Source organism: Callithrix jacchus, chromosome 7 (genome assembly GCF_049354715.1).
Source record: "Callithrix jacchus isolate 240 chromosome 7, calJac240_pri, whole genome shotgun sequence".
Lineage (NCBI taxonomy): Eukaryota > Metazoa > Chordata > Mammalia > Primates > Cebidae > Callithrix > Callithrix jacchus.
The window spans coordinates 156,048,501-156,075,629 of NC_133508.1; the positions used below are offsets into that span (position 1 = coordinate 156,048,501).

The window sequence follows — 27,129 nt, forward strand, 5'->3', positions numbered from 1 at the left end:
TTTTTTCTTATCAAGATGAAATGAACTAATAAATCAGAACTTTGGTACATACCTAAATACAGACACAAATCTGCTTATAGGAGAGGAGGGATACATACTCAGCTTACACAGACTGGTGCTCAGATACATATTGATACACACCTAAATTCAAGTAGCTATATAAATAAGTTGACATGGCCAGGTGGGAAGTAGAGCAGAAAGGGGGGAAAGTGGAAAATGTAAGAAGACACAAAGGTAGACTGGATAGTAAGAAGGATGAGAATCGGCTAAGAGACACAGTGCACTCCAGACAGTATGGGTCCTCTACCCGGCTGTTCCTGCACTGCTTCTTGGAGAACAACAGTATTTGATTCTTTATATGCCAAAGATAGATATTCTTCTATGTCACTGTCTCGAAGAAGTTCCATTCCTGATCCATCAGCATAGATAACAAAAAACCTATTTGAAGAAATAAAAATATCATCAATTGAAGTATTCAATTAAAATGCTTCTTGAACTTAGAATTAAAAGCAAAATTGGCTGGGCGCAGTGGCTCACGCCTGTAATCCCAGCACTTTGGGAGGCCGAGGCGGGTGGATCACGAGGTCAAGAGATCGAGACCATCCTGGTCAACATGGTGAAACCCCATCTCTACTAAAAATACAAAAAATTAGCTGGGCATGGTGGTGCGTGCCTGTAATCCCAGCTACTCGGGAGGCTGAGGCAGGAGAATTGCCTGAACCCAGGAGGCGGAGGTTGCGGTGAGCCGAGATCGCGCCATTTGCACTCCAGCCTGGGTAACAAGAGCGAAACTCTGTCTCAAAAAAAAAAGCAAAATTATGGTGTTATTATTTTACCTGGGGACGTGTTCACCACAGATGTGCTGATGATTCTTTTCAAGGTGAATAGAGGATAAACTCTCATAACTCTCAGTTTTTCCCTTTAAATGGTCTTCCGATTTTTTCTCGGGTAATATAGTTGATAGGCTACCATCAGCCGTGACCTAAGGGATAAGGCATGTAAGCAACCGAAAGAATCATAATGCCGATGTTTCTGCTGATCCAATTTGAGAAACAGGTGATTTAGGGGGTTTACTCAGAAAATCGGAGATGTTTATTAGCAAGGCATTGTTTATGAAGTAGAGACGACATTAGTAAAAGTAAAGGCCTGGCAGCATAACTGCTTATAAATGACACCTAGAGCAGGAACACAGCTGGAACGTATTCAGAGTGAAGTGAACAGGATGGGGAGGATACTCGAAACCTCACACTATGAGGACAGGTTCAAGGAACTGGCGATTTAAACATGGAGGAATGGGTGCTCATGCCATAGTTGTCTAGGTTTCTTTGAAAGGACCTATGCGTGGAAAGGGCTTATACTCTGGGATGTCAAACACAGAATTGCGGCTCATGGGTAGAGTACATAGGGAAACAGATTTGGTATCAGCATGGTCTGAGAAAGGAGTTCTAGCTCTTTATTACTGTCTAGGTATGCTGTGGGTCTCTCCAGGAAGGGGTGTGATTCATTCTGCAAGAGCACTGAAGGGGATGCCAAGAGGAGTATCGATGCCCAGAAGAATGCTCGGCCCAGAGGGCCTGGAGCTTTAGGTTTGTACTGCCATTTGTCGTAAATTCAAATTTGTCAGTTTGAACTCATGCTGTGAAGCGTTTCAGTTACTTAGCAAAGAAAAAATCCGCTGGATCGGGGCTCATCTGCATATCAGAGCAAAATTAGGAATTCTGTTGTGTAACTCCAAATCTAAAAAATAATTTCATACCTACCAGCTGATAGAGAAAATACCACTGTTGGAGGAGAAGTAAAAAAGAATAATAAATACATGTCTAGAGCAATGGTTGGCAAATGCTTTTTGTCACAGGCAAGGCAGTAAACATTTTAGAGTTTGCAGGCTATACATTCTCTGCCGCAGCTACTCAACGCTGCCGTCACTGTGGAAAGCAGCCATGGACAGTATGTCAGCAAATGAGATGACCGCGTTCCAGTGAAACGACATGGAGGTTTGTATTTCCTATCATTTTATGTGTCTTCTGCTTTTGCTTTTTCAAAAACAGTTTAAGCATATATGAAACCACTCTGAGTTCACGGGCTATAGACAAACAAGGGGCCAGCTGCGCCAGTGCCTGACCCAGAGGGGAGCGGGTAGTTGTGGTATTGAAAGGCAAAGAGGGAAATATTCCCTCCCATCCCGTAGGTTGTGTGTTTAGTCTGCAGACAGTTTCTTTCGCTGTGCAGAAGCTTTTTAGTTTAATTGGGTCCCATTGGCTAATTTTTGCTTTTGTTGCAATTGGTTTAGGTGTCTTTGTCATGAAATCTTGGTCGGAGTCTATGACCAGAGTGGTTTGTTCTGGGTTTTCTTCAAGGGTTTTCATAGTTCAGGTTTTACATTTAAGTCTTTAATACATCTTGAGACAACTGTTGTATATGGTGTAGTGAAAGGGTCTAGTTTCAACTTTCTGCATATGGTCAGCCATTTATCCCAAGGCCATTTATTGACGAGAGAGTCCTTTCCTCATTGCTTGTTTTTGTTGGTTTTGTTGAAGATCAGATGATTGCAGGTGTGCAACTTTATTTTGGTGTCTCCATTCTGTTCCATTGCTCTGTGTGTCATACCATTCTGTTTTGGTTACCGTAGCCCTGTAGTATAGCTGAAGTCATGTAATGTGACGCCTCCCCCTTTGTTCTTTTTGCTTAGGATTGCTTTGGCTATTTGAGCTGTCTCGTTTCTTTGGTTTTATGTGAATTTTAGAATAGCTTTTTCTGATTCTGTGATGAATGTCATTGGTAGTTTGATAGGAATAGCACTGAATCTGTAAATTGCTTTGGGCAGTATGGTCATTTTAACAATATTGATTCTTCCTATTCATAATCATGGGATGTTTTTCCATTTGGTTGTGTCATCTCTGATTTCTTTTAGCAATGTTTTGTAATTCTCATTGTAGAGCTCTTTCACCTCCCTGGTTAGCTGCATTCTTAGGTATTTTATTGCTTGGCGGCCATTGTGAATCAGATTGTGTTCTTGATCTGGGACTCAGCCTGGATGTTGTTCCACCTCCCTGCCTTCAAACCTGCTGGATCCTTCTTACCAAGGACTCTCTGCCTACTCAAAGAAACTTGTCTGCTGCCTCGTGTTTGCTCCGACTTCAGCTTGGTTACAGATCACTGCCACATCATTCTTTACGATGGCATTACTTTTAGATGTTTGCTAATGTTTCTTCCTTTCTGTTCTAATTATTTATTTAGATTTGACATTTCTATCCCACCAATTGTTGGGTTTTCCATCCCCCATGGAAGTACTCTTAAGAATCAAAGGAAAGGACTTTAGACTCAAGATGGCGCTGTGAGAACAACCCAGGATTGGAGTTCTCGTTGTGTCGGCGGAGAGGGACATGGATGAATCTGGAGAACATCATCCTCAGCAAACTGACACAAGAACAGAAAATGAAACACCGCATATTCTCACTCATAGGTGGGTGATGAAAAATGAGAACACATGGACACAGAAAGGGGAGTACTAAACACTGGGGTCTATTGGGGGGAAAAGGGGAGGGCCAGTGGGAGGGGGAGGTTGGGAGGGATAGCCTGGGGAGAAATGCCAAATGTGGGTGAAGGGGAGAAGAAAAGAAAGCACACTGCCATGTGTGTACCTACGCAACTGTCTTGCATGCTCTGCTCATGTACCCCAAAACCTATAATCCAATAAAAAATTTAAAAAAATAAAATAAAATAAAATTAAAAAAAAAAAAGAATCAAAGGAAAAATATTGATATTCATTACTGCTTGCCCAACATATTGGCGGTAAGTGGATAATTAATCCCAAGGCAACTAAGGTAAAAATCTACATGGAAGCTCTGTAGTGTGAAACATCTCAAAAGGAAAGCCACAGGCTCTCTGTGCATACCAAAGGTACACTTTACCTGAAAAGTGTTTCCCTCAGGATCCAGAACCTCACAGATAACCTCTGAAGTGTGCCTCATGACGTATGTGCCAGCTCTCAGCTGCCCACGCTTTTGGAAAGGATAGTATATATTACTGCTTGATTCATGGCAGTATATAGCTGAACAATCCTTGTCAATATAAAGAGAGCCAGTGTTTGGAGGTAACACCTGAAAAGGCAACAGAAGGAAAGAAATTAAAATTTTCTTGTTCAGTATGTGGGACTTGGAAAACATTTTAGGAAAAAGAATATCCATAGATCCTGGTCACCAACTGTGTTTGCAGGAAGAAAACATTATCTGCGGGAGGACTTAAGGTTTGGGAAGGACTGCCTGATGAGGAGGCAGACTGAGGATTTCGGATACAATTTCTCCTGTACTCTCACATCTTACCTACTCACTTTAACATCTCTTCTAAGTAATTGTCCCGTTATTTCCAGTATTTAGTATATTTTAGCTGAGGTGAAATACATGTTTGGCCCTATTCTAAATGTTTGGTGTTGCTTGTGATCTTGGGCAAGAAGCATCTCTGAAAGGGTCAAAAGCCACGGGATCAGTGCTCTTAGAAACTTATCTCTCCTCTCTCCCCTGGTGGCTGACACAGTCCTTAAGTAATAGGCTTCATGCAATGAATTCTGGTTCAAATAGATCTTTTTCTGAAATATAATTTACGTATCATAGGTTTACCCTTTAAAAGCGTATAATTCAGTGGTTTTTAGTCTATTCAAAAATGTATGATGCTATTTAATCCCACAACACTTTTATCGTCCCCCAAAGAAACCCTGATTCCATTAGAAATCATTCTGCATCACTAGGTCTTGGGCCCTGGCAAACACTAATCTACTGTCTATGGATTTACCTATTCTAGACACTTCATTAAATGGAAGCATGTACTCTGTGGCCTTTTGCGTCTGGCCTCTTTCAGTTGGCATGACGTTGTAGCACAAGAACTTCATTCTGTTTATGGAGAAGTAATGTCCCACTGTATGGCTGTATCACATTTTGTTTACTCACTTATGAACTGGCGTGCATTTGAGTTGTTTTCAGTTTTGCCATTATTAAAAATGTTGCTGTAAATGTTGTGTGCAAGCTTTTGTGCAGATGTATGCTTTCTTTTGGATATATACCTAGGAGTGGAATTGTTGGGTCATATGACAACTAAGTTTACCTTTTAGAGGAAGTGCCAAGTTATTTTCCAAAGTGACTCTACCATTTTCCGAGTGAGTATACCACTTTCCAAAGTGACTATACCATCAGCAATTTGTGAGGGTTCCCATTTCTCCGTGCTCTTGCCAACACCTGTGATTATCTGTCTTTTTGATCACAGTTTTCTAGTGGGTGTGACGTGCTATCTCATTCCCTCACAACTAATGACGTTGAGCATCTTTTCCTGGCTTGTTTTCCATTTGCATATATATCTTCTTTGGAGAAATTCAAATCCTCTTATCATTTTAAAGTGGGTTATTAGTCTTTTTTTTCCTTTTTTTTTGAGATGGAGTTTCACTCTTGTTACCCAGGCTGGAGTGCAATGGTGCAATCTCGGCTCACCGCAACCTCTGCCTCCTGGGTTCAGGCAATTCTCCTGCCTCAGCCTCCTGAGTAGCTGGGATTACAGGCATGCGCCACCATGCCCGGCTAATTTTTTGTATTTTTAGAAGAGACGGGGTTTCACCATGTTGACCAGGATGGTCTCGGTCTGTTGACCAGGATGGTCTCGATCTGTTGACCTCGTGATCCACCCGCCTCGGCCTCCCAAAGTGCTGGGATTACAGGCTTGAGCCACCAGGTTATTAGTCCTTTTATTGTTGAGTTGTGAGAGCTCTCAGATGTAGGGTACTCTGTACACGAGACCATTATCAGTTATATGATTTTCAAATAACACCGTCTATTCTGTAGTTTATCTTGTCGCTTTCTCGGTGGTGTCCTTTGAATGACAAACTGTTTTTTAATTTTGGTAAAGCCTGTAGGTTTGATATCGTATCTAAGAAACTACTGCCTTAACTGGAAAACATGAAAATGTATGTATGTGTTCTCTTTCATCTCTTACTTCTAGCACCTTCTTTGCCCCATAATAATCTACACTGGATGAAGGGGGAAGGATAACATTATCAGAAGAGATGAGAGGAATAAACTGACGGGCAACTTTCACAGCAACAGGTGTTCGTCAGTGACATCTTTGTCCATCATCTCGCTTTTAGCTCTCAATATCTAGTGACATTGTTTGCAATATCGATGCTGTGGTGCCCTTTCTCCAGCAAGTGGATAATAGGTACTGTAAAGGCTAAAGGAACTGCAGGCTGACACCGGATGGTTGTATTTAAAGGGGAAATGCAGAAAGGTAGGGAAAGGTGCTAACTGCTCCTCTTTGACCTTTCAAGGACAGAGCTTTGCTTCAGCTACGAGAACTGCCCTCCCGGGACCATACACATCACGTGCTCCATCTTGTCCTGCTGGGACATTGAGTAGAATAGGGAGGACTGACTGGAGGCGGAAGGATGGAGAGTGAGAATCAGGGTCGAGATGGCAGGAGGTGAAGCTGGTCCATTAGGCACAAGCCAAATCATCTAAGTATTTCTAACACCCACAGTGCCTAGCACATAAGAGGCCTCAACAAACACATTTTGGTTTATAACCTTGGTCCAATACTACCAAAGCTTTGCACAACAAGCAGGGCAATGTTTTTCTGGCATGGGCTGCAAAAGGGGGTGAATAAATACATGTTTGAGAAGCATACTGTAAGACATCAGTATTCTAAAAAAGAGCAATAGCGGTATACATTGCAGGCATTTTTACTGCCCCAGAGAAGTGGGTTTTCTTAGCTGAATAGACATCCACCTTTGACACTTCTCATTTTCCTCCTAGACCTACCTGGTATGTTCCCTGTGGCTTTGCAATAATAGTTGTTCCATCTCCAAAGGTGGCACAGCAGCTACTGTCCTCACAGTTGGTGATAACGGTGGCATAGTGTGAGTTTTCTACCCGCATACACTTCACCTGCCGGGTGAGAGTCCGAGAACCTTCGGCTAGAAGCAAATGCAAGGTGAGCAGATCTGATAGGATGTGGACATTGCAAGACAGACCCCAGCCTATTGATTTTCTGCTGACTCCTGGCTGTCTGGATTCCCCATGGAAAAAACACAATTGTCAAGTCTAGAGAACGTGCTGCGATCTCCACAGGGTTGGAATGTGCCCTGCTCTTCTTGTCAATTTAGAATAATTCTTCCAGAAAAAAATATTCTTACTTAATCTAGGATGCTGTCTTATTTTCACTATTTACTTTTAGGAGTTGAGAACATCTGATTTTTCAACTTGAAAAACTGAAAAGCATAAAATATAATTTAAGCACTCAGACATTCACCAATTAAAATGTATACTTACTATTTTGACACATATGTTCAATATTTTTAATACATATATACAAGAAAAATTACAGATACAATTGAAGTTTCTCCTTATGCCTGGGCTATTTCTATCTTGCAATTCCGTTTTATACTTTAATGCACATATATATCATGAACAGTATATATGTGTGCGCTTTAAATTTATGTACACTATATGTTACTCTATGTATTTATGTAATTACTGTAATTATTTTACACCTACTTTCTTCATTTAACACGGGTTTAAGACCTCTAACCATCTCAATTTATGTGTCTATCTCTCTCTCTATCTATACATATATGTGTGCGTAGATATATTTATTTGTGTGTGTGTGATTCTTTTTAACCGTCATATAGTATTATTTTGTAGGAATTTACCACAATTTATTTTTCTGTTCTACCATTGATGGACATTTATGTTTTCTCAATATTTGAGTATTATACTCAGTGTTGGAAGTCACTCCTCTGTACTTGTTTCCTTATGTAAATGCATATGAGTGTCTCTCCCTTCCATGCATCATAATATGATATGCATGATATTGTGGGTGGGATGGGGAGATGTAGGTCAAAGGGTACAAGGTTACGATTATGTAGGATGAATAACTATGAGAATCTAATGTATAGATAAAGACTATAGTCAATAACATTGTATTGTATATTGACTATTTTCCAAGAGTGTAGACTTTAGGTGCTCATAACACACACACACACACACACACACACACACATGCACACACACACAGAGTAACTATATAAGAGAGAATTTGCTTGACTTATTCAACTATGTATATGAATATCAAAATATCATGCTTTACATGTTAAATATATCCAACAAAAAATTGGCCTTAAGGACAGGGAACTCAGGGAATAACTTGTCATTTGCTTTAATTTAGGTTAGGAAGAGTGGAAGGCTTTTAGAGTCTTTGAGCAGGTTCCAGTTAATTAGCAGCTACCGTTCCCTTTTCTCTGACACCAACTTTCTGACAATGAGAGACATGCTCAGACTGAAGGCCTAGCTGAGATCACCTATTTATGCAAATCAGATGCCTTGAGGATGAAAGGAAACATCTGAGAACTAACATCTAGGACAGATGAATTGTGGTTATTAGGTTGGGGTTGTCACCAATGAAAGACGAATTGTTATTCCTCCCGTCTCTGTTGAGATAATGATCATAATCAAAGGTCCTAAAGCACCCTCATGGTCATTGCAGCATTATTCACAATAACGAAGCTTGGATTAGCCTAAGTGTACATCAGTAGATGAATAAATACAGGAAATGTAGTAAATATGGACAATAGAATACTATTCAGTGTTAAAAAAAGAAATCTGTCATTTGCAACGATATGAATAAACCTGGAGGACATTATTTTAAGTGAAGTAAACGCAGGTACAGAAGGACAAACAGCACATGATCTCATTTATATGTGGAATCTAGAAAAGTTGAACTCATATAAGTAGAGAGTAGAGGGGTAGTTACCAGCCATCAGGGTGAGGAGTTGGGGAGATGTTGGTCAAAGGATATAAAATTTCAGTTATATAAGAGGAATAAATTAAAGACATATACTGTATAGCATGGTGACCACAGTAAGTAACAACATATTGTATTTTGAAAATTTCTAAGAGAGTAGATTTTAAGTGTTCTCACAAGTAAAAATAAGTCCAAAGAACAAACCTGGAGGCATCTGTGCTACTCAACTTCAAACTATACCACAGAACTACAGTAACAAAAATGGCATGGAACTGGTACCAAAACAGCAAAACAGACACATAGACCAGTGGAACAGAATAGAGAGGCCAGAAATAAAGTCACGTAACTATAACCATCTGATCTTCAACAAACCAACAGATGCAAGCAATGAGGAAAGGACTCCCTATTCAATAAATGGTACTGGGATAAAGGCTGGTCATAGGCAGAAGATTGAAACTGCACCCCCTTCCTTATACCATATACAATAATTATCTCAAGATGAATTAAAGAATTAAATGTAAAACCCCAAATTATAAAAACCCAGAAGGACAACCTAGGCAACACCATTCTAGACATAGGAACAGGCAAAGATTTCATGATAAATACACCAAAAGCAATTGCAACAAAAGCAGAAATTGACAAGTGAGATCTAATTAAACGAAATAACTTCTCCACAGCAAAAGAAACTTTCAGTAGATGAAACTGGCAACCTACAGAATAGGAGAAAATATTTGCAAACTATGCATCTGACAAAGGTGTAATATCCAGCATCTGTAAGAAAAAACTTAAACAAATGAACAAGCTAAAACCAAATAACTCTATTAAAAAGTGGGCAAAAGACACAAACTCTTTTTAAAAGAAGACGTACATGTGGCCAATAAACATAAGAAAAAAAGCTCAACATCACTGAACATTAGAGAAATGCAAATCAAAATCACAATGAGATACACTCTCACATCAGTCAGAATGGCCACTATTAAAAGGTCAAAAAGCAAAAGATGCTGGCAAGATTGCAAAACGAATGCTTAAACACTGCGGTGGGAACATAAATAGTTCAACCACTGTGGAAGACGGTGTGGTGATTACTCAAAGACCTGAATACAGAAGTACTATTCAACTCAGCAATCCCTTTACTGGCTTATACCCAAAGGAATATAAACCATTTTACCATAAAGACACATACACACATATGTTCACTACAGCACTGTTCACAATAGCAAAGATATGGGACAACCTAAATGCCCATCAATGGTAGACTGGAATAAGAAAATGGCCTACATATACACCATGGAATACTATGCATCCATAAAAAAGAACAAGATCATTTCCTTTGCAGGAAAATGCATAGAGCTGGAGGCCATTATCCTTAGCAAACTAATACAGGAAGAGAAAACCAAATACCGCTTCATCTCACTGATAAGTGGGAGCTAAATGATGAAAACACGTGGACATACAGAGAGGAACAACAGATAGTGGGGCCTATTAGAGGGTAGAAGGCGGGAGAGGATCAGAAAAAATAACTAATGGGCACTAGGTTTAATACCTGGGTGACAAAATAATCTGTACGGCAAACCCCCTGACACAAATTAACCTTTATTATAAACCTGCACATGTACCCCTCAACTTCAAATACAAGTTTTAAATAAATAAACACATAAATAAAACAAAAACACACTTGCACACAGTGAGGAGTGTGCTGGAGGAACCTTTGGCTGCTGGTGCTACTGGTCAAAAAAAACTTCTAAGAAAGTAGATTTTAAGTGTTCTCACAACTAAAAATAAGCATCTGAAAGTAATGCATATGTTAATCAGCTTGATAGAGCCATTTTGCAATGTATACATATTTCAACACATCATATTATTTATTATATATATATATATATAATATTTGTCAATTAAAAGAAGAAAATTAAATTTTAAAAAGCAAACAGCAAAATAAGTAATGACAGTAATAATATAATAAACCCCTATAGACCCTGCTTTGAACGGCATGAGTGTTCTTTGGTTGACTAACTTTACCGAAAAATTATTTTTCTTATGAGGTGTTTAGCAGTCAGTGAGGATTCTGTCTATCTTATGCTAAAGAGTTGGAAAATATTGTCATGTACTCAGAAAATAAAACTTACTTGTTTCTTGGTCATCCGGTGGAATAATCTGATCTTCGTAAGCTTGATAAAAGGTTGTGATTCTGGTACCATCAGCATGATCCACTATCCGAGAACCATCTTTCCTTTCTACTATGATGACTTTGTCTTCTCGAGTTGTCATAACCTGACCGTGTAAAGGCAGGGCGTAATCATTTAGCCGGGAGGTTAATCCCAAGTGTACTTATTTTTATCCATTGAATACAAAGATGGCACCATCTAAGTGCTAGTTATTTATTTATAGGCAAAAGTTTTGTCTCATCTACCTGATCTAACCTTTACGACCATCTTGGCAGGTACCCTCATTTTATAGACGAGGAAATTTAGGCTTAGAGAAGTTGAGAAGCTTGCTCAAAGTCATGCAGCAGGTAAGTATCAGGGCAATATTTGAGGAAACACTTAACATCTGGACTGGGTTACCCCAGGTGTGTCTGGGAAAATGACCACAGGCCCTGTTTACTTGGAAACTACAGATCATGATAAACGTGGCGTACTGTGGCTGCCTGGTGCGCTGTGACACCCCTGCTCAGCAGAAATTCTCCTGACGGCGTGAACTGCAAGACGGCCTGCAAGTATCAGGCTAATGTCATCAGAGCAGTACTTGAAGACTGGTGGGGAACAGGGGCTGTAGCCTCTCTGTGTCAAGTTGACCTGCACATGTATTGGCTGCTCAGTGCCGGTGCATGCCTGTGAGCTTGAGGGGTACAAGAAGCAGTGTGTGTGGGTCGCTGCTCCTGAGCTCTGCACTGGGTTGACTGCGGTTCTGTTGTGTTTGCCTCTTCCTCTGTCTTCCCATTACTGCTTTCTCTGTCTTCCTTTCACAGATACGTTCCTATTAAAATCTTGCACTCCAGACTTCACCTCAATGTTGCTTCTGGAAAGCTCTACCGGCAACTGCAGTACTTTAAGTCAGATAATGTATATTTCAGTCACTGGGCATTTTCTAAACTTATACTGTTGTAACTCTAAGGGACACAGTGTTTCACTGAAGGGTCTGGATGGAAGAGAGCTACTTTGCTAGCTGTTTTCTGACTCCAAATCTACGGCTATTGGGAGCAGGTGATGGTCACTTTCTCAGCTCTCTATGGTAGGCAGCAATCACTGTTTAAGAGAGAAATGAATGCCGATCCTCATTTAGGTTCTTATCTTCATTGGCACTTTATCAGCCAGGAATGTATGCTGAGAAATACTGCTGTGTCATGTGGTGGCTGAGAGCCTGAGCTCTGGGGTTAAGCTGCCTGAGTTTGAATCCCGACTCCACGGATGGTTGGGTGACTCGGGCATGTTGCTTAACCTGTTTGTTCTCTGGTTTACTCATCCAAATGGAGCCAACATTAGTATCTTCTTGGAGATGTTATATGAGTTACATGAGATAATGCTGGTAAAATACTTCACACTTGGCCATCACGTTGGTAATTATTAACACCAGCTCTTCATCTAGTAGAGTTATTTACATATTATGATTTAGAATTAGTCAAACATTTCATAAAGCCACATAAATAATGATATCTGCTGGTCACCATAGGATAGGATAATCATTCTTGGCAGTGGAAATCACACATTAACAAGGATATTTCTGAATGCCTGATAGTGCCGGGTCTGGTATTAATCTTCCCAACAGGTAATGACTGTTATCTCCAGTTTATGAATAAGAAACCAGATTAGAAACTTGTCCAAAGTTATACATCTGGTAAGAACTACGCCTAGGGCTTGACACACAGGTCTGCCTCACTCCAATGGCAGGGGTCACGCCTTTAGAAGGTAATACCTCACGTCAGGGGTTGTGAACATCCACATCCATTTTCAATTTCGTTTCATATGCTCATGCCAGTTTGTTGAGATGTGGGACACAGTGCTGGGGTCTATAGTCTGGCTCTACCATTTGCTGTGTGATCTTGGGAAAATTACTTAACCTTTCTGTAGCTTAGTTGCCTCATCTATAAAAGGGAAACAATAGTCGTTTGTTGAGAGAATTGAGTGAGTTAGTATACGGAAAATGCAGAGAACAGGGCCTCGTATGCAGTGAGTGCTCAGTAAATATCACTATTATTGCTATTATTCTGTTGGGTATTTGGTGTTTAATTCACGCTTGTGTCCAGGTTCCTGGATGTTGGTTCATGCTTCCAAAATGGTGATAGAGACGAATGAGGGAAATTAATTAGGTAATATAATCCATCTCAAAAGCAAGCAGGCATTTTGCTTTTTACCAGCAGCACATGTTTTTAAACAAGGATAAGAAGTTCAGACACCAGAGTTAAGGCACCCAGGAAATTCTTCTGTTTGTTTAGATTCAGAGGGTGCCGCAAATCTCCACAAAAGGTATTAGAGAAATAGCTAAGGAATGGAAAGAGCCCAGTTTTCGGTAAGAAACAGCTGGCTCTAATCCTGGCTTCAGCGCTTTTTGGACGTGTGTACTCTTGACCACATTACTTAACTGACTAAGCTCAATCTCCTCATCTGTATAATATGCATTTGGTGTGAGGGCTGAATCAGACAGTGTGTATAAAAGCCCCCTAAGAAATCCCGGCGCACAGGCGGTGAGATTGTTCATTCTGGGGGTTTTGCTTTCACATCAAAAACAAAATCATTATGTTCTGTTCCACTAATTTGTCACATATTCTTATGCTACAAATAAAGTTTTTGTAAAGTTGCTGGACGACTTTGGATTCTCGAGTTATTTAATGTATGCCTTATCTCTTTCAATATACCATAAGTTTTTTCAAAATCAAGGATCAGGAACAAATTTCTCTCACCAACTACAAGTAGACATAAATAAGTAGGAATGAGACACTCGCTTCCAGAAGACATTTACACACATGCACTCAGGATTAGGAATCACATGATGACATCATTAATTACAAATAGCTTAAAAGTGGCATCAAGAACTCATGAACTGCTGCTCACCTCAATCATTAGCATTTTGTTCTGACGTAGTTGTGCCCACACACAAAAAGTAGTCACTAATGACACTCTCCATTTGGCAAACATACCATAAGATGTTTTTAGATTTGGTAAAATAAATCCATCTGTCCATCCATCCTTCCTTCCATCCACCCACCTACCCAACCACATGCTACTTGACACTCATTGGAAAAAACATTATTAGCTAGGCGCTCTTCTAGGTGTTGTTTCAGAATCCTAATGACTTAGAACATTTTGCAATAAATAATAGTGTGTCATACCGTTCCATTGACAGGATCTGTGGCCCGAAAGGATAACAACGGGGCCAAGTCTGCTATTCTTTTTAATCCTTTGGTGCCAATCCGATTTCCTTCAGGTGTGGTTGTAAACCAAGTGCCTTTGCGAACCTCCCCAGGAGTTACTATTTGAACTATCTCTGGAGAATGGTCATGGATTTCACCCTTTTGGGCCATTGATGACTGATTTTTGTGACTTTTTCCTGTGAAGTTCAAGTAAAATCAAACAACAAAATATAACTATAATATCAATTATATACATCATTCATTATGTTTTGATATAGCACAACTATATCAAATATAGTAAACTACCTCAGATACTGTGGTATAGGCAATTCTAAGTGGCATTCATCAATCATGCTATTTCTCAATAGGGAAAAGTACCAGGTTATGAATAGCTTAATTTTGGCACTTACTGTGGCTAAATTCCCACCATTTCCCCCCAAACATACACATGCTTACACAGTTCACTCTCTAAGGCACAAAAAATATTCTGGTCAACTTCTGAACTCTTTTGGGTCCTGAGTACCTCTATCTGGATCCCAGATTTTGGGTTTTGTTTTCTGGTTTTTGAAGCCTACCTTTTCTCTCACTTATCTGTCAAACTTTCAGACTCCTTTTGACATATCGGACTGTAACAGTTATTAAATTTTATCTCTGGTTCCCCTGATTTTGCCATTTTGTCCGTAACAAAAGGAAACTCTTTGTCCAACCCTGGATCTGGGAAACCTCACCAGCCGGGCATACTCCGGGGGAGGGGAATTTGTGCAGTTTAATAAGTAATTGTCTGACACATCTTCCTCTCCATCCTCTACCTCCCATTCATTTGGAACAGGAGGAGAGAACTGAAGACACCCTGACGGAACTCCTTGGCCAATATCTCAATTCCTCTGTCAGGGTAGATGTGTGCCACTTCCATGAAAAATAGTAAGTAATCTGTAGATGAGACTTGACAGTGTTGTCACATCTCAGTGATGAGGTAAACTCAGACCCAGAAACAAATTGCAAGTAACGATAGTGAAGGAATGTTAACTCTTGGAAGATTCTCCAGATTCAAACCATGAACCATACAGTAGGGCATGCATCTCAACCTAACTAATAGGGACTCAACTAATGGGAAGACCCAAAGACAGATGAATCAGGTTAGCCTTTTCATTGCCCTAAAATTTAATTTGGACATATTTATACTTCTAGAATATTGGCTGAGGGTAAAAATGATATCGCTTTCAGAATAAAGAGAAGATGCTCTAGAAATAGTAAGAAATACTTTAGGAATTACCTTTTTTTCTACATTGTCCCTTCTTCTCCTCTTTCCATTCCCTTTCCTTCTCTTCTTACTACTTTTTCTAATCAGAAGAGGTGAGCTACAGAAAGGACATTCCAACACAAGGAACACAAGAAATGGAATGGGGTAGAGAAGAGCATGGTGTACACAGACGACTACTAGCAGACCACTGTGAAAAGAGAATACATTTCAAGCAGATTTTGGTTGAGAGAAGGGACTGGAGAGTTAGGCACTGATTCAGTTGAGCGTTCTTCAGCAGAATGTTAGAGACCTTGACATTTTTCCTACAGGTGATATTTAGTAACTAAATTGTTCCTAAATATAGAGAGAAAGTGAGGTATTCAGAAGATTAGTTACATGCTTTTGGCAGGAAGATGCAAAATCAATACCAGTAAAAGCAGGAAGAACAGTCAGAAGGTTTTAAAGTGTCAGAAGTTCAAGTTGGCAGAAGAGATAAGTACAATTTTGATGCAAATGTAGATTGGGGAACAAATTTGGATATGAAAGGATGGGGATGGCTGTGGAAGGTGGAAGGATAAGAGAAAGAACCACACGCAGATCCTGAAATCTTAATCAACTACTATCTTCTATTAGGTATACAGGTCAACAAAGCACACTGGCCAAGGCTCAGGTCAAAGGGGAGAGAAAAGAAACATGCGGAGTTGGAGTTCCGTTTCCAGCAACACCACAGACTAGATACCAACGACTCCATTGAAAAGAACCCAAACTGCTCGAAAAACATCTTTTAATCAATCTTCTTAAAAGTGTCTACGAGCTGGCGACTATAAGGAAGATCAACACAAGCCATGGACTAGGGGTGAAAGTAGGGAGCCTGAGAGGTGAAATAGCTCTGAAGCTGGATTTCGCCCAGTGGGTTTTTGTTAAATTGGGTGATTATGAGTATTTGTTTTCTTAGCATCGTGGGACTTAGGGAGAAATGAATGCCAGAACCTGCACAATCCGGATGGAAGGCTTGATGTAAGGCCCTCAAATGTCTACCCTCTCAGACTAAGTGTGAATTATTAACAGAAATCACCCATGTCTTTTCCCACCCCACTCCAGAACCATGAGAAAACTCGCATGTGTTCAAAGTTGGTGCTGAGCAGAGAGGACAAACAAGCGCTTAAGAGGTTGTATAACCACAAATAGATCCTCATATAGCTTTGAAGTGAAAATTCACACCACTTGACTGGCACCCCCCAGAAATTCCTTAAATTAATAATTTAAAGTGATCCAAGACTATCGGTTCTCCTATCAACTGCTAAAGTCCTAAAGTTCTTTCTGAAACCAAAGTCCTTTCTAAAGAAATGCACTGTTGGCCAGGCACTGTGGCTCACACCTATAATCCCAGCATTTTGTGAGGCCAAGGCAGGAGGATTGCTTGAGCCCAAGAGTTTGAGACTAGCCTGGGCAACGTAGTGATACTTCATTGCTACAGAAAAAATATAGCTGGCATTGGTGGTGACTGCCTATTGCATGATGGGACAAGCCAACTTTTCAATAGCAACATTGGAAGCAAGAGAGTATAAAGGATATTGCCAATGCACTGAGAGAAAATATCTGTAATCCAGAACTCTATACCTAGTGAAATTACCTTTAAAGAATGAGGACAACATGAAGGCATTTTTAGAAAATATTTGGTCTAAAATAAATGGACTAAAACCTCCAAAGATAAGTCCCACTATTCTGGAGGTTGAGATGGAAGGACTGCCTAAGCCCAGGAGGTTGAGGCTGCAGCGAGCTGTGATCGTGCCACTGCATTCGAGCCTGAGAGAGTGACACAGTGAGACCATATCTCAAAAACATGTACTTTTATACCAGCCCAGGAATTTAGAATTAAAACATTAAGAAAAAATTATCTCATAGTCAAAAAGTGCCAAGACACAATGAAACTAAGCAATTCAAGTGAGAGCCGGAAGCAGCAACGGAAAATGGAATTAGATCTACAATATTTTTGATATTGGAATTATCAGACGCAGAATCCAAAATGCATACTCAATGTGATTCCAGAAATAAAATGGGGACAAAAATATGACTAAAGAGAAGACAGATTACAAATAAAACAGAGAAATGTTAGATATTAAAAAATGGAATAACTGAAATTTAAAAAAATTAACATGTAGGTTTAGCAGGAGACAACATGGAGCTTAAAAGACCTAAAGTAATTGTCTAGAATGAAGCTCAGAGAATGAAAGCAATAGAAGCAAAAAAAGAAAAGGTCAAGGCCTCTAATACACATTTAACTGGAATTCCAGAAGAAGAGAAGAAAAAAGAAATGGATCAGAAACAATATCTGAAGAGATAATTACTGAGAAATCTCCAGAATCAATGATAAATATAAATTTACAGATTCAAGAAGCTCAATGTATTCCCACTTTGGTAAATAAAAAGAAACCCATATCTAGTAAAATTATATTGAAATTATAATAAAAAATCACAGATACTATTTTAAAGACAGGTACATTATCCTTAAAGAAACACAATTTAAATGACAGCTAACTTTTCAACAGCAAAATTGGAAGCCAGAGAGTATAAAGGATATTTTCAAGTTACTGAGAGAAAATATCTATAAGCTAGAGTTCTATACCTAGTGAAATTATCTTTCAAGAATGAGGACAACATAAAGACATTTTTAGAAAATATTTGGTATACAATAAATGGACTAAAACCCCTAAAGACAAACATTTTCAAATTCAATTATTAAAATATTCACCTATTTGTTGCTTACAAGAGACACATGTAAACATAAACCACAGAAGGTGAAATGTAAGTGTGGGAAAAATCATACTGGTGAGGTATTAAATAAGGCTGGTGTAGCTATAATAAAATAAGCAAAATAGACATTACGGTAAAAAGAATCCTAGAATAAAAAGTTATTGCAGGCCAGGCACGATCGAGTGGATCACTTTAGGTCCAGAGTTTGAGACCAGGCTGGCCAACATGGTGAAACCCTGTCTCTACTAAAAATACAAAACAAAACAAAAAAATTAGCCAGGTGTGATGGCATGTGCCTGTAATCCCAGTCACTTGGGATGCTGAGGCACAAGAATCACTTGAACATGGGAGGCGGAGGTTGCAGTGAGCCGAGATCACACCATTGGCACTCCAGCCTGAGCCACAGAGTGAAACTGCATTTTAAGAAAAAAAAAAAAGGAAAAAAAAAGTCATTGCATAATGATTAAAGGCTAAATTCATGCGGATGTAATAATTCTAAATCTATATCTATCATCATATCCTTAAAATATATAAAGAAAAATGACAGAACAATAAAAAAGACATGTTTATTTCACAAATAAACAAATAATGATTAAATTATAAGGAGTACAGCACCAAAGAGACTATTCTACCTTTTCAGAAAATTTAAACATACTATTGCTAAGTAAACTGATGTAGCAGATTTAAAAAAATATATAAGAATATAGAATGGGGGTTGGCAAATTGTGTATTGTGGACAAATAAGGCCTGCCGCCTGCTTCGTACAGTCTGTGGGGCAGTAATTCTTTCTACATTTCTAAGTAGCTAATAAAATCAAAAGAGTAGTAATAATTTATAATATGAAAACTATATACAATTTTAATTTAGTATATTTAATGTACATGAAGTTTTATTAGAACACAAGAGAGCCAGGCTTGTTTAACAACATATTGCCTATGGCTATTTTTATGTTCCAATGGCAGAGTTGAGTAGCTGTGACAGTGACCGTACGGCCCGCAAAGTCTAAAATATTTACTATCTGACCGTTTACAGACATGCTTGCTGGGCTCAGAGATAGATCTGTACATTACAACTAACACATTTCATCTAATACATATAAAGAGGACGTTGGACCACATAAAGACAAGATACATGCTCTTTTCAAGCACAGACGATTTAAACAACTCAACCATGTTTAAAATCACAGTTAAACAAATTTTTAAACTGTTAGTCAAAAATCAGTTATAAAAACAAACTAGAAACACCTCATAGGCTTGAAATCTAGAAGTAAGTTTAAATAATTCAAGGGTTAAATAAAAAGTTTTAATGGAAATAAGTAGTTAGAATTAAAAAATAATAATAATACTAAATATTTCTTGTGAGATGGGACACACTTCTGGAATGACAAGTAAAGACCAGGGAAAATCTACCCCTCCCTAAAAACTACGAGAATGTTTTTTAAAAGAATCAAAAGGAAATTTTTCAGAACTTTGAAAATTAAACAAAGAATTACGACGATCTGAGGAACAATTCAAGAAAAATGGCTGAATCTCAGTAAGAAAAGTCGCTTTGTGGTTTTGTAACTTAAAATTTTTTTTGATAAAATATTGTCTATAATATTTCATTTAATTGATGTAATATTATTCTGTGATAAAAAGAAATGAGCTATCAAGACATGAAAAGATAGAAAAGAATCTTAAATGCATATTACTAAGTGAAAGAAGCTGGTCCAGAAAGGCTGCATAAGGTGTGATTCTAATCAAATGACATTCTGGAAAAGGCAAAACCGTAACACAGACAATAAAAAGGTCAGTGGTTCCTGGAGTTTGGTGGGGTAGGGGGTGTGTGGTTCAGGACAGGTGGAATAGGAAGGGTGAATAGGTGAAGAGGGATTTTTAGGGTGGCAAAATCATTCTGTATGATACAGGAGACAAAGAATGTACAACACCAAGTGGACCCTAACGTAAACTATGTACTTTAGTTGATGATGATGTAAGGTTGGATCATCAGTTGTAACAAATATACAACACTAAAGCAAGATGTCAATGATTGGGGAAACTGTGAGCAGAGTGAACAGGAACTCTCTGTACTCTCCACTCAATTTTCCTGTAAAGCTAAAACTGCTCTAAAAACAGTCTATTACTTTAATAAAGTGAGTAGATCATCTTGGATGAAAGGGCTGTGAAGAAATCGGAGGCACATTGTGCTAGAAGCAGAGGTCCTGCAGAACCACGGGCGGCTCTTAGAAAACTGGCTGTACAGACTAGTCTTGTATCAAGTTCTCTGTATCAACAAAACAGGGAACCCTGAGCCAGGAAGTTTGGAAAGCTATCTGGATACTTCTGTAACCAGAAATCTTCTGCTATTACTGAAGGAAAATCTGGTTTACTAAATTTTGAGTAATTAAAAAGTAATCCAGTTGCTTCCATACGATATTTCTGGGTACTGTGGTGACGTGTGTAAATTTGACAAAAAAAGTAAGGTTTCAGATCATTACAGCCATATGAGAAATTGAGAAAAGTTTGTGAGGCATGAGAGGGAGTGTAATTTAGGGGTTAGGGACCTAGACTCAAATCCCAGCTCTACCACTTGCTAGCTAAGAGACCTCAAAGAAATTACTTCATCTCTCTGCCTCAATTTTCTCATCTGGGCTGGGCACAGTGGCTCAAGCCTGTAATCTCAGCGCTTTGGGAGGCCGAGGCAGGTGGATCAGGAGGTCAAGAGATCGAGACCATCCTGGTCAACATGGTGAAACCCCGTCTCTACTAAAAATACAAAAAAATTAGCTGGGCATGGTGGTGCGTGCCTGTAATCCCAGCTACTCAGGAGGCTGAGGCAGGAGAATTGCCTGAACCCAGGAGGTGGAGGTTGCGGTGAGCCGAGATCGCGCCATTGCACTCCAGCCTGGGTAACAAGAGCGAAACTCTGTCTCAAAAAAACAAAAAACAATAATTTTCTCATCTGTAAATTGGAGATTATTAAAATATGTGGCTCACATAGGATTAGCTGATTTAATACTGAAATATTCAGATTTTTTCCTGATACACAAATATACACCTCCTATATAAAAATATCTCTTACAACTTAATATGAAAATGATGACCATCACAATGGTAAACCAAGAAAAGAGTAGGAAATTCACAAGATGAAAAAGGGACACAGTAAACATCTTTAGATGTTTAGCCTCACCAGTAATTAAAGAAATGCAAATGAGCATAATAAGCTGCACTGGTTATCGATCATGTTGAATAAGATTAATAGAGTGATAATATCTGGCATTGGTGAGGGTGTGAGGAAGTAGGTATTTTCATACAGTGCTAGTGGTAGGGGTATAAATTGAAAACACTTCTCAGGACAGCAGTCTTGCATTTTAGATTACGGCACCCTGTTCATTGTTTATCCAAGTAGTGTCCACCTTCTTTTTTCCCTACTTAGTAGTGCTGTCTTCTGAGAAAGAGGCCAAAAATGTCAGATACTTGTTTTCCCAGCCTTGGTCCCCAGCCAGGACTAATCAATGACATAAAGACAGGTCTGCTGGGGTGAGGGTTGGAGTTCTGGAACTATTTGCCTTCCTGATAAACAGAGACACTTGAGGAAAGCCCTTGCATTTGCCCTCTTTTCTCGGAAGCTGCTGCATGAGGTCCTCATGCCTCTAGTTGATGTATTTTCTTGCAACTATCAGGAAAAGGTCAAGAGAATCGCAGAGATACCTGCTCATAATCTTGACACCACCATTCTGCCCCATCAACCCTAAAACAGCAGCCCGGGCATTACAGCTGATGTGTAAGAATATTGAACAACATATGAAAATGTTCATTATTTATTACTAAGAGAAAAACAGTTTATGAAACAGTACATAATTCTGTGATAAAGAGAATTCATGTGTATATGTATAATAAAATACATGAATATATTCATAGAAGAGGTTAAAAATATAATAATAATAAAATTGAACACTTATTAAGCCGTTGAAGACTTTACTAAATCCATTACAAACTGAGAGGCTTCAGTTGCTACCTTTCTTTGCGTTGGTAATGTCAGACGGTACTGTTTCTGATTTCTGCAGAGAAATAGAGTCCAACAAATCTCCACAGTGAGGGCTTGCTGGCATTTCAGGAGGACAAATAAGACCTGCATTGGGACTACTGCTCACAGCACCATCTGCAAAGAGAATCTGAAGAACAAAGGTTCTCAGCACCCTCAGAAGCAAGGAAGCACTTGGTTAACAATAAATACTGTGCGTCAAATGAAAATAGGTTCAAAACGACCCACAGAAGAAATGCTGTCTGCAGACCTCCAGACCCAGCAGCACAAAACAGACTGTAGAAGGGTAGATTTGGAGCTCAGGGACAACAGCCTAATCACCACTTGATATTATTTTATATTTTCTGTTTACCTTCTATTTTGTTTCTTTTTATTTCCATCTTTGCTTGGATTGATTGGAGTTTTATTTTTTCCATTCTTCACCTTTCCCCTTTGCAACTGGGAAATTATATACTCTACTTCAATTTTTGAATGACTGTATTTAAAATGTTTTCACATATTTAAACTTGTAATTTCTTTTAATATCCATCTAGTATGTATCGTGTCTCTAGGTGCCATAGATACCTGACAGATACCTGATATCGGTATCTAGACACCCCCAACGAACTTGACAAGGACCAATGTCAGCATTGCTGAGGAGAAGTCAAATGCTTATCTGGTTCTTATTCTTGCATAGGTAACTTGTTTCCTTGTGGAAACTTTAAGATTGTGTATGCAGTCCTAAAATTGCATGATTGGAATATTTAGATAATGCTTTAAAGATCATTAATATAGGTTCTGACTGTCATTTGGTTGCCTTGTTTAATCTGAAGTGTTTTTTTAAGCTCTGGGAAAATTTCTTATGTTATCTTTTTCTTTTCTCCCTTCATTCTTACTATTTTCTTCTTCTGGAAATTATGGACCCTTTTTTCATATCTCTCAACTTTTCTCGCCCTCATAATCTACCCCCTCCCACTTTTGATTATTCAGTTATTTCTAATTTCTAAGAACTCTTGATATTCTTCCTTAGCTACTTTAAAAAAATGTTGTTATTTTATGAACCTGTTAACCTCTCAAGTCTACCTATATTACTTTTATCCATTTTTAGTTTTTTAAAGTATTTAATTTCAGGAGCTATTTCTTTTATTTATCGAGTTATGTCCTTTACTTTTATGGGATTGCTTTCTTTCCGAGATTTAGAACTCAAGTCCATGGTCATCTTTCTGAGAATCCCTTTTCACTTCTTGTGGTGTAGTGTCTGGTCACAGGAGCTCCTGTTTTGTGATCATTGGGGAAAGAAAGAACAGGGAATATGGCTTCTAATTTTTGAGGTTTCTCATTCCCATCCTCCAGGTGACAGCGCATCACCTGGGGAACTGCCCTCACTTTCTGAGCCCAGAGCTCCACGTGCAAAACGTTTGTGTTGGAACTCCCATTGTGATTTTTAATTTTGCTGCATATTTTCCGCTTGCATATGTTCTAACTTTGTATTTCGCCATCACATTGATCTCATTTGATTTGTATTTTTTAAAGAAATTCTCCAAATCTATTATTGATGAGATCCTTTGCTGTTCTCCAGTACCATTATGAATTCATTATGTAAATTTTAATAATCGTTTTAAGATACCTTGAGAGGGAGAAAAGGAAAAAACTGTGTTTCGTTTGCAATCTTAGATCACGTAGAGAAATGACAAGTTTCTTCGTATCCTGCTCTGAATAGTGTTTTTTTATTCTGACTATATTATTCATCATTTGTCATTCCTTTTGCAAGTGAGTTGTTCCTTCTCCCTGCTACAGAACTGTCCCTTACTCTTAACCTGTCTTTTACTTTGGAACAGGGAAGAATAATTTCTCCAACACATTCTTTTACCTGTGTGGATCCATCCAGCATGTATTTGACAACCGTGCCTTGACTGGTGATAACCCTTGAAGCCTCCTGCTCTACTGGTGGCACCACCGTTTTATAGAACTCATAGTGCTTCACCCTCTGGGGGTAGCTCTGACGGACCATGATGTCCCACGTGGGTTCCTCATCTGTAACATATTGACCTAAAACAAGAATAAAGCTCTCTGCGAACTGGGCAATACTGCAGGGCTGGGATTTTATCTTCTTGCTTAATCATTTTCTTTTTCTTTTCTTTGTTTTAAAAATAGATACAAGGTCTCGCTTTGTTACCCAGGCTGGAGTGCAGTGGTACAATCGTAGCTCACTGTAGCCTCAAGCTCCTGGATTCAAGCCTCGTGGACTACAGGCTTGCACCACAACACCCTGCTAAGTAAGTCTTTCTATTTTTTGTAGACACAGGGTCTCATTATGTTGGCTAGGCTATAACTCCTGGCCTCAAGCAATCCTTCCACCTTAGCCTTCGAAAGTGCTATTATTACAGGTGTGAGACACCCTGCTTGGCGCTTAATTATTTTCTTTTGTCTGCATGTGAATAATAGAGCAGTTTCCATGTTATGACAGATGGCCTAGAATACTGGTTCTTTGCGGACCTCGTTATATTCAATGATAGTAAATTAGGTCATCTACAATACCTAGTAGGTACCTTCTCCATGTGTAAGTCACTCTCCCTAATAAAATTCAACACAGTTTAGGGCGAAATTATGAAGGAAGCAGTTCTGCTGAATTAGGTGTTTCCTCTTCCTGCTCACTGGTGCTCATCTCTCACCTTTGACACACACGCTGCCCTGGTGTTGCCTGATTGCCCCTAGCCTCAGGAGAAGTCACTCCCTCGGTCTTGCGTCTCCTAAGTTACTGTCATCTTCCAAAGTTAACGTTAACATAATCCCCTCATCTCTAACCAAATCCAGATTTATCTTAGCATTCTGCTGTCAGCTGGTGGTCAAGGAGAAAAGCACCTACTACACTCCTTCAAAAAGCAGGCACTATTATGGAGAAACTCTGGCATACTGTACCTAGTCAGGCTTTGCTAACTGAATAAATTCCTCTTAATTTATAATGTGGTTTATTGGGGCAAAAAAGCCTTAACACAAAGGAAGTGACCCTAAATGATAGCATTTTAAGAACTACATGTCGGGCTGACTCAACATAAAACATTTAAAGTAGACACTTTGATTTCCCAGCATTTTCAGATGAAGAAATAGAGGCTTGGAGAGGTTATTAACTTGGAAAGTTATAACTTTGGAAGATACTTAGTGACCATCCAGTAAGAGAGTGAGCAAGAGGGCTGGGATTTGAACCATTTCCTTATATTATAAAAGCAACCACCGCTAACAACCTAAAATAAAAAAGAAAAACCCCAAACACACACACACACACACACACACACACACACACACACACACTAACATCTGAGAAATACGGTCTAAGTGAAAAGTATTTTCTCATTTCATTCCAAAGTCACTCAGGAAAGGATTCAAGTCTAGGCTCTTTCCTCTTATGCCATGGTAACTGTCTCTCCCTAATGTCCAAGGCTGACCCTGATGAAGATATTGCTACTTTGGTATTTATGTTGTTATGTTCAGATTGAATTAGGATTTTCATAATATATGAACAATTTTAAACAGACGAGTTATTATTATTATTATTATTATTTGAGACGGAGTTTCGATCTTGTTACCCAGGCTGGAGTGCAATGGCGCGATTTCGGCTCACCACAACCTCCGCCTCCTGGGTTCAGGCAATTCTCCTGCCTCAGCCTCCTGAGTAGCTGGGATTACAGGCACGCGCCACCATGCCCAGCTAATTTTTTGTATTTTTAGTAGAGACGGGGTTTCACCATGTTGACCAGGATGGCCTCGATCTCTTGACCTTGTGATCCACCCGCCTCGGCCTCCCAAAGTGCTGGGATTACAGGCTTGAGCCACCGCGCCCGGCCAGAAGGGTTATTATTAACTATATTATCTACCCTAACCCAAGGATGAAAATATTAGGGTAGATAATGAAACTAATAGAAAAGACAGGTAAGGCCGGGCGCGGTGGCTCAAGCCTGCAATCCCAGCACTTTGGGAGGCCGAGGCGGGTGGATCACGAGGTCAAGAGATCGAGGCCATCCTGGTCAACATGGTGAAACCCCGTCTCTACTAAAATGACAAAAAATTAGCTGGGCATGGTGGCGCGTGCCTGTAATCCCAGCTACTCAGGAGGCTGAGGCAGGAGAATCGCCTGAACCCAGGAGGCGGAGGTAGCGGTGAGCCGAGATCACGCCATTGCACTCCAGCCTGGGTAACAAGAGCAAAACTCCGTCTCAAAAAAAAAAAAAAAAGAAAAGAAAAGACAGGTAAAAGAGGTGGTATTAAGCTGGAGTTTGATAACAGGATCAAGCAAGCAGACAAATATATCCTTGAATCTGAAAGCAGCATGTCTTGGCGTACACTCATGGCTCCTAGACTGGAAGACACTTTGGAAGACCATCCAGCACTGTGGGAAAACCTGGACCAGCAGGGATCCTTGGGAGTAGAACAGGGTCCACGGGCTATTTTTAATAATTCAGAATGCCTAAGGAAAAGCTAAATTTAGCTTCAGCATTTAGTTTCTGGTTTTTCTGGGGGGAGGGGGCTGGCAAGTAAATAAAACATTAAATTATTTTTAATGTTTAAATAAGCGTAGCCTTTTTCTCTGACAGATACACTTTTCGAATGTGGTATACATAAGGGAATTATATGAAAGAGGATATGAAGCTGTGAAAATGTAGAGTTCTGATGTAATAGTTACCAGATGAGAAAACACGGCCCTGAGAGCCTGAGTAACTGAAAAGGGCCGTGCCCTTCATCGGCGTCAGGGTCAGCTTTAGAACTCAAGTCCCAGTTCAGTGCCTGCTTTAGTGCCTCTCCTATTTCTACTGCAACAGTGAGTTTCTATTTAAATGATAATCACATTCAGTTACAAATGCAGATGTCTCGCCAGTTTAATTAAAGAAATCTTACTTGTATTTTTTTATTCAGCTGAAGAAGTTAGGAGCCATGTACAGAACCAATAGCGATAACACGCTATAAAATTATACACGGATACATGGAAATAAAGACTTGGTTTTCTTAACTCATT

General features: G+C 39.3%; 1 protein-coding gene across 7 annotated transcripts in view; it reads right to left on the reverse strand.

Moving 5' to 3' along the window:
* Positions 1-27,129, reverse strand: part of SPAG17 (sperm associated antigen 17) — a 275,909-nt gene that overhangs the window by 44,655 nt on the left and 204,125 nt on the right. For 6 of the 7 annotated variants that reach the window (XM_035252595.3, XM_009001977.4, XM_009001976.4 and 3 more), the window contains 8 exons: positions 23,992-24,170; positions 22,116-22,272; positions 14,105-14,322; positions 10,905-11,049; positions 6,798-6,952; positions 3,912-4,100; positions 837-982; positions 308-438 (listed from right to left, as the gene is read on the reverse strand). In XM_035252595.3, the coding sequence (XP_035108486.3) occupies positions 308-438; positions 837-982; positions 3,912-4,100; positions 6,798-6,952; positions 10,905-11,049; positions 14,105-14,322; positions 22,116-22,272; positions 23,992-24,170 (1,320 nt within the window). The remainder of the gene's footprint in view (positions 1-307; positions 439-836; positions 983-3,911; positions 4,101-6,797; positions 6,953-10,904; positions 11,050-14,104; positions 14,323-22,115; positions 22,273-23,991; positions 24,171-27,129) is intronic. The other variant, XM_009001979.4, reaches the window with a different exon arrangement.